Source organism: Pyxicephalus adspersus, chromosome 12 (genome assembly GCF_032062135.1).
Source record: "Pyxicephalus adspersus chromosome 12, UCB_Pads_2.0, whole genome shotgun sequence".
In the NCBI taxonomy this organism is placed as follows: Eukaryota; Metazoa; Chordata; class Amphibia; order Anura; family Pyxicephalidae; genus Pyxicephalus; species Pyxicephalus adspersus.
This window is the reverse complement of record NC_092869.1, coordinates 30,026,209-30,038,427: the sequence shown is the minus strand read 5'-3', so window position 1 is coordinate 30,038,427 and position 12,219 is coordinate 30,026,209. Positions and strand designations below refer to the sequence as shown.

Below are 12,219 nucleotides of genomic sequence, written 5' to 3'. Positions count from 1 at the left end.
TATCAATATTTAGTGAGACCACCCATAATAGAAATGGACCATTAGTAAGACATAGCAGCAATGAGTGGGTGAGGTTTGGCTCCAAGTTGGAGAAGCTGGAGAATACTGCCTATTAGGGAACCCCTGGTGCTCCTAAGGAAATGTAGGTATGTGTGCAGGCACTAATATGTCAGCAGTAATTCACTTTATTTTAACCAAAGGTTCACTTGAACATATAAATATAAAATGACATAATTATTCTAGTTATTATCACAAATGTAAATACAAATAATACATACTAATAATTTCCTATAACCAGATGTAGCTTTTATGAAACAAACAAAAGTGTTCTTTATTTGTTTTTTTTGCAAAATGATTTCCTAAACGGCTGTGGTTTGTGAATAGAAACATAAAAATTATGAAAGCCTCTTTTTGTTTTACTGCACAGAGCCAAAAATCTTCTATAAGTTAATGTGTCATATGGGCTTGTTGAATTAAATATAATACCAGCGAGACCTGCAAACCTAACATAAAAAAAGACATGTTAACAGCATTTTAAAGCATAAATAAATCTGTAAGCGCTCCGCGGGGTAATATTGTAAACGCACACTTGTGAACAATTAAACTTTAACAAGTCAGTCTCTCAATGGCTGCGAGTGCGACCAGCACAAGGCAAAGCAATTAGGGCAACGCTGCTTGTCGCTTGCAATCACTTCACGCCCTGCTGGCAGCCCTTACCTTTTCAGAGTTGTTAAACACATCAGACTGCAGATTGCCATCCAGAAACTCATTAAAATAGGTCATCAGTTTTTGGGCCTCCACAGCTCGCTGCCGCGGAGTGTTCACCCCCTCCAACTGGTCGCCGAGATGACACACCTTCGTGGCCACATAGCTGATGTGCTCATCCAGTTCTTGAAAATGCTGAAATGCTATCTGAAAAGACAAAGATAAAGCTGTTGCACTACTACCAACTGCTGTGCAGAAAAAATAAGTCAACGAGAGGCTCAATTAAAGTAACAATAAGAAAATGTTACCCAGGAAACTCCCATTGGTTCCCAGCCCCACCCATACTGTGCCACAATATAAACACTGCAGCAGGGGAATGGCGGCTTGAGAGAGACAGATCTGGGAAGTCCCGTATGGGTCCTGTATAGAGATATCAGCTAGAATAATTAAAAAAAGAGATCCATGGGTGATTCAACCCACTTTTATACCCTTTCAACTCTTTTATGAAAAATAAACACAAACTGCACAAACCAAAAGCACCCTATCAGCAATTACCTTTCTATATTCTAAACTGATAAAAAGCCAAGCCTGACTACAGACTATAGGTCACTACACGAATTGCATTGCATTATAATACAACCCTTGCTTAATCTCCCAATTAAAAAAAAATACATTTGGTAATATTTACTCTAGATATGACCTTTTTGCCTGTTTTAAGGTTAGCCTAGGAGGAACTATTGTATATACTCATATAGAAACCAAGATTTCAAGATTCATGTCAAGATTTTTAAGATGCAAATGCAATTGGAAAAATCATTCTGGTTTATACACAGGTCACACCACCAGATGGCACTTTGCTCCCATGAATAATGTATAACAAACCGGCCGTCTGAGACATGTCTTTGTTCAACATCTTACGTGAGGGTACAGCAGCATCTACTGGTGGCAAACAATAGGGCACAAATGATAATTTACTACCCATCAACCTGTAAAATAAGGAGGGGGATGATAAACAGACTGAGCCCCTGTGATAAGCCCCCCGCCTAATTTTTAAAAAAGAAAACACCATTGATGTATTTATTTGCATTGATTTTATTGGCATTTCTGTGGATTGCTGTTTCAAATGCAGGCGATGATGGCATGGATGGGTGATGGATGGGATGGATTTTGTATCCTAGGTTTATAAATGAATCAATGTAGGTTCTTGTTTTTTGTTCCCAGTTATAAACGTAGGTTTAGAAGTATTTGCGCATATATTTAAAAACATATTCTAGTCAATCCAAAACATTTTATCAGAAAGAACAAAAAGGGAGCAGCAGTCTAATAACTCAACACATTTGCTTTTCATACTGACAATACTTAAGTACATGAGGCCACTATAAAAACAATTCTCCAGGGGGTTTAAATCCACCTCCCAAAACATCTAAGTGGACTAAGCAAAATCAGTGGCTAAATGGTTAGCAACTTGCAGCCGTAGGTCACAGAACTGAATCCTACGAAGAATGATAGGGGTTTGCATTTTGTATGTTCTTTCCATGTTTACATGAGTTTTGTCTAAACTTGCCTGCTACATTATGGAAAAAACATTAAATTGTGAGCTAAAAATGGGTATGAATGAGTATATGTGCTCTAAGCAGCACTGTGCGACATGCTGAATAGAGATAAAATATGTATACACCAGGTGAATGTGCACACCCCTGCTTCTTATAAAGGAAACAGATACAGAAAGAGGAACACTGCACGGCCAGGAATGATCAGCACAAACCACTGCTGCACATCCCATCCCCTTTAAATCCCATTCATACCACAATACAGTGTGATTCAACTTGTTCATTTCCCATTTTTAAATGTGCTGCAGCAACAGAAGGAGACAAACATCCACTTGTGTGGAGAAGCCATTGTAATGAGCACCTGCACGCACTTCACCCCTTAGCAGCACATCCAGCTGATAGTGTACAGGAGCTCATGTGTAACAGTAGACCCCTCTTCCAGAAATGGCCACATGCCGGATTTAGGAAAAGGCTTTAGTTAAAGATACTTTATTAGTTCAGCTCGTGTGGAGTCAAAGAATGCCTTCCTTCCACAGGAAGCCTGGGCTGCCTTGTACTTCTGAAAAATATTTTTTTTTTTAAAGATAAATGATTATGAACCTTGGACACGCCTTGGACACGCTACTGAGCCAAACACAATATTGATCCAGTTTACTAACAAGGACACCAGCTATATATATATATATATATATATATATATATATATATATATATATATAAAAAAATAAAAGTCACACACAAAGACACACACACACACACTAGTGTTCAACCCAGAAAAGCTTTTAAGCTGGGTGGGAAGAAATTGTAGGCAGATGGCAGCCCCTGTATTGTGACCCAAGTCTTCAGTAACCACCTAAAAACAGCCGGGTGGTTCCCGAAAAGTTCTGGGTGGTATGCCCGGCTAAAAGGGACTGGGGAGAACATTGTTCTACACACCAATCAGCCAATACAATAAAACTGCATGCTAATATTATACAGGACCATCTTGTATTACTGTGAAAAAAGCACATATTTCACAATTGAGGGTATACTCTGGTATTGTGCACCTCCGGCCTGCCTTCTACCTGCAGTACATCACACAGCCATATCTTCCCAGGTAAACAACGCACACTCACTGACCCATCCATATGATCTATTACAACATGGTCCTGTTCTGACATTTATCAATTGTAGGCACTTTTAGCAGTGGACGCGGGCCAGCATGACGACTCTTGACTGGTCTGTGGCAATCAGCGAGTTGAAATAAGTAACAATGGTTATTTATTATTATTATTATTACAATGGTACCTGGTAAGGAGTAAACCAGACAGCCTGGCTTTTCCCCCACTTCACATGAATTAGTGAGCCTTTGGTTCCCAAGATCCTGTCGCTGGGTGTCCGTCTTTTCACCACTTTTGTAAAGTGCTAACCACTGCATGACACAAACACCTCACAGACGTTCTAACCCAGTCGTACAACCATCACAGAGTAACTGAGATACTTATGCTTGCCACACTTACTTCCAACACATAACCTTCAAAAATGGTTCATTTGCTGCATAATATTCTATCCCTTGTAAGGTGCCATTGTAAAACAAGAGAATAATATTAATAATAATAATAATAATAATGATATGCACTTCGTCTGTTAGTGGTTTTTATGTTTTGACTGATCAGCATGCATATACAGCATATAAAGCTCACATCCTTACATTTACTTATTTACATTTTGGATATGTTTTTCCCCTAGGGGTTAAACTTGATGGTTTTATGTCTTTTTTTCAACCTGGCTCACTCTGTAACTATGTATTGAGTGGGGACTGATTTGGATATTTTCCAGATTCTAAATGATGTCACGTCCCCTCTATATCTAGTTTTTGACAGAAACAGAGCAGGCAGTAAAGAAAAAAAAAATCCCAAATGGAGCTACAACATTACAAACCTTACAGAAAGTCTAACCCTTGGCCATTGTACAGGAAACGTGGGATAAGAGAAATCTTTCTGTTTATCCAACACCCAATAAATAGGTAGATATGTTCAGAAATGCAACAATAAAAAAGGACAAATCCCAAAACGGACAAATTCAAATCCCACTTTACTCAATAAAAAAATGAAAGGTTTGGCTAGAGCTGAGCCTTAAATAAAATACAGCGATATATAATACATTTTTTGTAAAAAATAAGGTAAAAGCACTAAGACCTTGTTTTTCTTTTTCCCAGAGTTCTAATTGTGGTGGAATATGCTCTAAGGACATTTGTCAAAAACAAAAAGGGACATGGTAACCAACAGCCCCCACTATAGTGCAATGTTCTCCCCAGGCCCTTTTAGCTGGGTGCACCACCCAGCACTTTTCAGTAACCACCTGGCTCCTTTTGGGTGGTTACTAAAGACTTGGGTCACAATACAGGGGCTGCCACCTGCCTACAATTTCTTCCCACCCAGCTTTAAAAACATCTCTGGGTTGAACGCTGTAGTGACTATGTTGTCTTCAGGAAGGGACCCTGAACAGCTCAGAAACATTGGCTTTCAACATGTTGTGACACTGCTTTTACAATTAAGCAAAAATCTTGGAGTTTGGAGTGCTGATGTGTGTGTGGTTACTCCATTCTGGTATGGCCAATCAAGATGGTCAAAGACCAAAAACAGAAAGAAGATGACGGCACCCACAATGGAACAAGGACAGGTAAGTGCAATCCAAAAATTGTTATCAGGCAGATAAGATTATTTATCACAGAATGAATTGGTAATGTTCCATCCTCAATAAATGGACCTCCCTAATTGCAAGTTTTTCATTTTTGGGCTTGGTGCCACTTTAAGGGATTTCTATGGATGGATATTTTTTATATTCAGCTTGGAATATACAAAGAAATGAAAAAGAAGGTGATACACAGCTAGATCTAAATGACAGTCACCAAATGGCACAATTTGCTCTTTAACCTATCATGCTTGTAAACTACCATATGTGTTTATTAGATAGACTCCTAATAATGGCTTTTTCATATCTGATCCATCAGGACAAATGGACCGAATCCCTGGGGATACACGCCCAGACCAAAGCATTTCTGTGCAATATATCCCTGACATGTGTAACAATGCATCAGTTTCAGTCAGTTTGTGTCCAACTAAAAGAAACAAATACAGATAGAAATACACTCACTGGCCACTTTATTAGTTACACTTTATGCTGAACCCCTTTTGCTTTCAGAACTTCCATAATTTTGTAGTGGCATAAATTCAAAAAATTACTAGAAACACTTTACAGGGATTTTGGTCCACACAGATAGCATCATGCAGTTGTTGCATATTTGTCGGTTGCACATCCACAAAATTTCTCCCAGTTCACTACACTGTCACCACCAGCCTAAACCTTGGGCACAATAGAAGGACGTTTACATGTAACAATTTATGTTGCTGATGCCAAATTCTGATCCTACCATCCAAATGTTTCAGCAAAAATCAACACACATCAGACCATGCAAAGTTTTTCCACTTCTTTCTTGTCCAATTCTGGTGAGCCCATGCAAATTGCTGTCCAAGGTGACAGGGGAGGCAGCAGGCATGGTCTCCTGCTGCTGAAGATGATCTGCTTCAAGGTTTGACATGTTGTGCACTCAGAGATGCTTTTTTGCATACCTTGGTTGCAATTTGTCAGATTTATTAAAATGCTCCTAGATTGGAGAAGATACCCTTTCATCAGTGAACCTGAGTGATCCAGCAAACCAAGCTTTAACAACTATCATTTAAGTGAGAAACAAACACTTACTATAGAATCTTGTTAAGCACCTTGTTTAACAAAGGCGGTTTTGTGCTTTACAAACCCTAGGTTTGAGGATGGCCATATAACTTTCCTCAACATTACTGGACATAAGCAGCAAATTAAGATTTCTTTCAAGAACAGGATTCTTGTTTACCTGGTTACTTTTCTGTAGTTCCTGTACTTTTCTGGCAAATTCTTTAGCTTCTTTCTGACACTGCTGTTCTAGTTTCTCTACCTTCCTCTGTATTCGCTCATCCATCAACTTCAGTTCTTCGATGTGGTTAACAAATTGTTCCAATAATCTGTAAAAGTGCAAAATTCATGAACAAAACTTGGCCTTTATGATGAGCAAAAAACACAGCATGGAGTGACCCATGGCAACCAATTGGAACAAAATTTTCACCTAAATGCCCTTAAAACACCTGCTCTCCAACATATGGGGAGTAATAGTTGCTCCCCATCTAAATGGAATTTCCTGGTGAATCAGGTTGTCTTATGGTACATACACAAGAACACAAATACACAAAATAGATAATCTAAGAAGGGTTTATACACAGCAAATTTTAAAATATCCACTTATCTCTTCCGTGCAGTCCTATGATTTTTTTTTTATTATTCAGAATTGTTCTTCCTCTCACATCTTTCTCAAAATACCATCACCATTCATTTCTTTTCTTGGCCCCCAGGATGACACCCATATTATACCCTAATCTGTATTTTCCTGTGTCCTGTACATGTGTTCGGGATGGTGAACTGCCGTGTGCCTGCGAGGGAGTTACATCACCCCCACAAGGCCAATCAAGATAGCTTAAGATTGTCGCTGAGCAGAAGAAGCAAGGGAAATGACTGTGCCCTGCTAGGGAACGTGGATAGGTAAGTGCTGAGGCTTTTGGTCCTCTTTATGATGTGCTACATTAATCTGTGCATGTGTGACCAGTTCTCTAGCCATGGAATACTAGCTAAGGTAGGGACAGGAAAGGAGTTAATTAGGACTGATTAGGGATAAACAATAAAACATTTTATTTATGAGGTGATGGGCCGAAAAAAAAGTCACATCTGAAATCTAAATACACTGAATGAAACATTTTGTTTTTTTTTGACAGCTGTTCTTGCTTTGTTGTACAAAACAATTACTGTCTAGTGATAGGGAAGCAATGGTATGGGGAAAGGTGCTGGAGTCCAAACTCTCGAACCCTAGATCAGAAACCTGCATTTATCCAACTCTGGTACGGCCAGGGTTGAGTACGATTTTTTAGAGATTGATCGTAGGACAGATAAAATCCTAGTTTACGGATCTGATTTTTGCGTGAAGAATAGCATCAAGGTTTCAGCGGGTAAATGATACCTTCTGGTCTGAGGCTTGCATTTCCTAATTCTAGTGAATATTGAAAAAAGCTTAAAAGAGGAGAATAACTAAATAAATGCAGTACTACTTCACCAATTCATTTCCCCACTGTTGTATTGATGGAGAAGTTACCTGACTTCTTACTATATGCAAACTGTCCCTCCAAGCTTAATACACCCACCTTTTAGGGTCAAACGACTCTGCTCCTCCTCTGGATCCTCCTCCCGGGGTTCGCCATGCCAGTCGCTCAATATATTCATCTGCTACAAATGGCTCCTAAAAACAAACACAGGAAGTCAGTTCATTGTCCTTTTGTGATCATTCTGATAATTTGTATACATATGTTTTTAGGGATTTTTAAACGTGATAAATAGGACAGAAATAAAATATTGATTCCAAGTTTTGAGGGGAATGTGGTGATAAATCAGATTATATTATCCATGTAAGACTAAGGACCTATTCATATATATGCACTCAAATGGGATAGTGTAGGGGTTCCTGCAACCACGCTGTAATTGCCACACTTTAATGCTTTATTTTTATAGTATCCCAATGCACCTTTAGAGTCCTTAAGACCGTATCACAGGACAATGAACTATAGTTATGTGTGCTCCTAAGAATACTACAGGTCCAAATCTTGAACTATTGTGGGGTGTCCCAACACAGGGCACGGTAATGCCTGACAAGAATGCATGAGAATGCCCATGTGCTTAAACAGTGCATATTTATTAACAAGCCCTAATACAAAGGGAACATATCACATATTATACCATGTATTATCAAAATAAAAGCTCTGTCAAATGTCTATAAATAACAAACAAGACAATTACAAATATTAAAATAAAACACACAGACATTTGGCATTTAGTAAAATCATTAAAATGTACAAAAAGGCAACCAGAATGATAAACACCGGGAAACAGGGGAGGTAATGATGTACCCAATGTTTCTGGGGTGAAAAAAATCCCCCTTTCAAAGTTCTGTTGCTTATTACCTGTGGGATCTGTTGCTCCTCTCCTCAGCCTGTGACATTTAGTATTCTTCAGACCTGGCAACAATTTTGTTGCCCCCAACATAGAACAAGTCCAGACGAGACCACCTGACATTTTTATGAAATTGCTCCCCTGCTTGCAAGCCCAGCAAAATGACACTTGCTCCATTGTTAGCAAGCAAGATTCTGCAGCACCCTAGACTGTCTTCAGGGCTTACAATTTACACCAATTATTCACATGACAACCAATGTACACCAAGTAGACTACACTGAGTGAAGGAAATCAAAGCCTCTGGTGTAAGTATTATAATAAGAAATGTCCTAGAACAAACCACCAGCACTTGTGATATCACTTATTGCAGAACTTTATTATTAATAAACAGGATTTATACAGCACCAATATATTACGCAGTGTTGTACATTAAATATGGGGTTGCAGATACCAGACATTGATACAGGAGGAAGAGAGGACCCTGCCCTGAAGAGCTTACAAAGTTGCCAGGAAGAAGAGGTTTTTGAAATGCAAAGTCTCTGATGCCAACAAAAGTTTTCTTAGCACCTATGACTTTTTGTGTTTTGCTTACACTTCACAGCAAATGCGCCAGGCCATGTGGAACCCATTTCTATTCACTGTATCACCATGAATAGGTGGGAGTTGCCAGGAACAAGGCAATGTGTCTATGTATGCTTGGGTGACATTATCAATGGCAACCTAATGATTGAAGAGGATTACAGAGGACCTGAAGGTGAGTGGTGATGATGGCAGAGTCAGGTGATGCAGCAGTTGCAGGTTCCTGGACCTGTCATGGCTGCAGGATGAGGTGGACACATGCCATAAATTTTGTGACATGATGGCAATTACAATCATGGCAAAATTTCACCCTTCCCAATGGAATGACAACAATATTTAATGACTGCACTTCTAAATATAACAGACTTGTCCTCAAATGCCACAACAATGTCCTCTCTTTCTTTCCACATCTATTATTATTATTATTATACTTAAACAGGATTTATATGGTGCCAACATATTACGCAGTGCTGTACATTAAATAGGGGTGGCAAATGACAGACTGACACAAACAACGAAATAGGACGAGAGGACCCTGTCCCGAAGGGCTTGCAATCTAGGAGGTGGGGGAAGTAACACACAATAGGAGGGGAGATATGTAGTGGTGGAAGTAGTGACGGTTTCAAAGGACAGAAGATGCAGTATTCTCCCCAGCCCCTTTTAGCTGGGTACACCACCTGGCATTTTTCAGCACCAATCCGGCTGTATTTGGGTGGTTACTGATAAGTTGGGTCACAATTCAGAGGCTTCCAACCGCCTACAATTTCTTTTCACCCAGCTTAAAAAAGATCTGTGTTTAGTACTGAGATGGGTAGGCAAGTTTGAAATAATGGGATTTCAGTGCTGTTTCAAATGAACAGAAAGTAGGAGCAAGCCAAACAGGACAAGGAAGACCATTCCAGAGAGTCGGGGGAGCTCTAGAGAAGTCTTGGAGCCATGCGTGTGATGAGGTTATGAGTGAGGAAGTCAGTAATAGGTCATTGGAGGAGCGGAGAGAGCAGCTAGGGGAGTATTTTTCTATAAGGTCAGAAATGTAAGTGGGACAAAAACTGTGAAGGGATCTGAAGGCAAAGCACATGAGCTTGAATTTGATTCTAGAGTGAAATTGAAGCCAATGGAGAGAACTGCAAGGAGAGGCAGCAGAAGAGGAGCGGAGGGAAGGATATATGAGTCTGTCTGCAGCATTCATGATAGATTGTAGAGGAGAGAGTCGGGTTAGTGGAATACCAGAGAGGAGGATGTTACAGTACACACTGATGACAGGCACCTCTTAGATTGTAAGCTCTTCAGGGCAGGGTCCTCTCCCTCTCTTGTGTCTGTCATTTGCAACCCCTATTTAATGTACAGCGCTGCATAATATGTTGGCGCTATATACTGTATAATGATATTAATACCAGTCACTTAATTGTAGTCAGTACAATCTAAGAAGCAAGGAGCACATTCTACCATTTACAATACAGAGAATAATCCCCAAAGTGTAAAGTAACACGGGTCATGTGACTTCCCCACCCTGCCTTGCTTACACTGCAGGAATATAAATATCACTTCTTTTAAAAGACAATTTCCAGACAACCGGGCGAACATTTCAGGCTGATCAAAAGGTAATCGTCTCTATTTATCAGGACTTTCACGGGATAAAACACAGGGAAAATAATATATTGCTGGGGATTTGTTTTGCATCAACAGTCCCAGCAATCAGTCAGGAGATTCCCCCATGAAGAATATAAACACTGATCAGCAGACACAATAGGACCGGTCATTGCAGACTTGTCCTGAAAGGTGCTGCTTACAAAGCGGTCAACCTGATCTAAGCTTCACTATCCAATGGATCACTGACATGGAAAAAGCATGCAGCCAGTGAAGTCTGAGATATCTCTTCTTCATCACATACCCACAGTTAGTAAGTGAATCAGAATGAGAGATCTGCAGCCTGTCACTTACAAGCAATGTCACAATTCTGCAATGACAGGGCCTCTTTAGTGGAGGGAAAAGTCCCCATTCGCACAATGTCACATTAGCAAAAAGCAGCACCGATTCCGGTGTGCGGGGCAAATATCTGTCTGTTGTTTTGCTCTGGGAAGGAGGGGGCTTGGTTGTCTGCATACAGCCCGGATTCTCTGTACTGACACACACAAAGGGTTACCTCGAACAAGTCTGCGGTGGTGGCCATGGCGGCGGCAGGAACGCAGATATCGGTGTCAGACTTTCCGTTCTCTCTACACTGCTCGGGTGGGGATCACTGAGCTCCCATTATCACCGGAAGTGAAGGCTGACAGGGACAGGAAGCGGCGCGCACACAGCTGCTGACCTCTGACCTCTCTAGAGCGGAAGTCAATATCCAGCGGAGAGGGCGTGGCAGTCACGTGCCGGGTGAGAGTGGCGTTCTATTATGGGGGGATATGGAACCCTAGCCGTATCCATAGCAACCAGCAGACAGGGGCAGTGATTTGTATGGGCAGCCTACTGAGGAAGAGGCATGCTTGTATTTGTAGTTCCTCAGCAGCAGCAGAAGAAGGATAGATTGGCTGCCATTGTCATGTTTATCCCCAGGCTTCATTGCTTTTCCCAGCTGTCCCTCAGTAACCATAGTAACTAATATTATCTTAGTTTTATTTATATCAATGCTCTTAATAGCTCCCTTATAACTGCTATCACTATATGGGTGTGACCACAGGCTAGTCATGTCTTGTGGGCACATGTGCATGCAGCGGACCTGATTGGCTGCCTGGATAACCACGCCCCATTCTCCTAAGGCTACTTGCAGGGGCTGCATGATAACTCCCAAGTCAGATTTGCGAACTAAAAGCATTTTTGCCATAATGTTCCCATTGTGCACATGAGATTGTACTGAACATAGATGAATGCTGGGTGAAAGTTGTGCAGATTGTGGATAAAAGCTTCCCCAATGCCAGGTTATTATGGACCAGTCCTTGCAGTGACGAGCATGCACTGTCCTTCACATTCCTATTGGCCACGTAAGCATGTACAGGTGTCCCGGGGTTAAGGACATCCGACATATGAACGCCTCCTAGATATGAACTAACGGGTTTCCCTGCTTGTTCAAGTGCAGAATGGAGGCTGGTGGGCGCAGTTTTTGCTAAAAACTGCTGAGACTGAGCTCTTTCTGCAGCCTCTTGTAACTCTTTAACCACCTGGGCGTTACACTGAGGTCTGGATTTCTGTTCCAAAAGCGTTACAGGTTTTAATGAATTTTTTTTTTTAAATTGTAGACCTGTAATTTACAGAAATATGTCCGAATAGGGGTCTAGTAGATGATATGAATATAAAAAATGTTTGAAACACACAATCATGTAAAAAAAAA

At 40.6% G+C, this 12,219-nt stretch overlaps 2 protein-coding genes across 3 annotated transcripts in view; one reads left to right on the top strand and one right to left on the bottom strand.

The window, feature by feature from the left end:
- Positions 1-11,205, bottom strand: part of EXOC5 (exocyst complex component 5) — a gene marked incomplete at its 5' end in the record, with an annotated part of 30,270 nt that extends 19,065 nt beyond the window's left edge. Inside the window, 4 exon segments of the mRNA XM_072428614.1 lie at positions 718-912; positions 6,145-6,292; positions 7,517-7,611; positions 11,041-11,205. Of these exon segments, the coding sequence (XP_072284715.1) occupies positions 718-912; positions 6,145-6,292; positions 7,517-7,611; positions 11,041-11,067 (465 nt within the window).
- Positions 11,206-11,217: 12 nt separating this feature from the next.
- The window catches only part of AP5M1 (adaptor related protein complex 5 subunit mu 1), an 18,744-nt gene continuing 17,742 nt past the window's right edge, over positions 11,218-12,219 (top strand). The window contains exon 1 of one of the 2 annotated variants that reach the window (XM_072428616.1): positions 11,218-11,267. The gene's annotated coding sequence lies outside the window, so the exon portion shown is untranslated. The remainder of the gene's footprint in view (positions 11,268-12,219) is intronic. The other variant, XM_072428617.1, reaches the window with a different exon arrangement.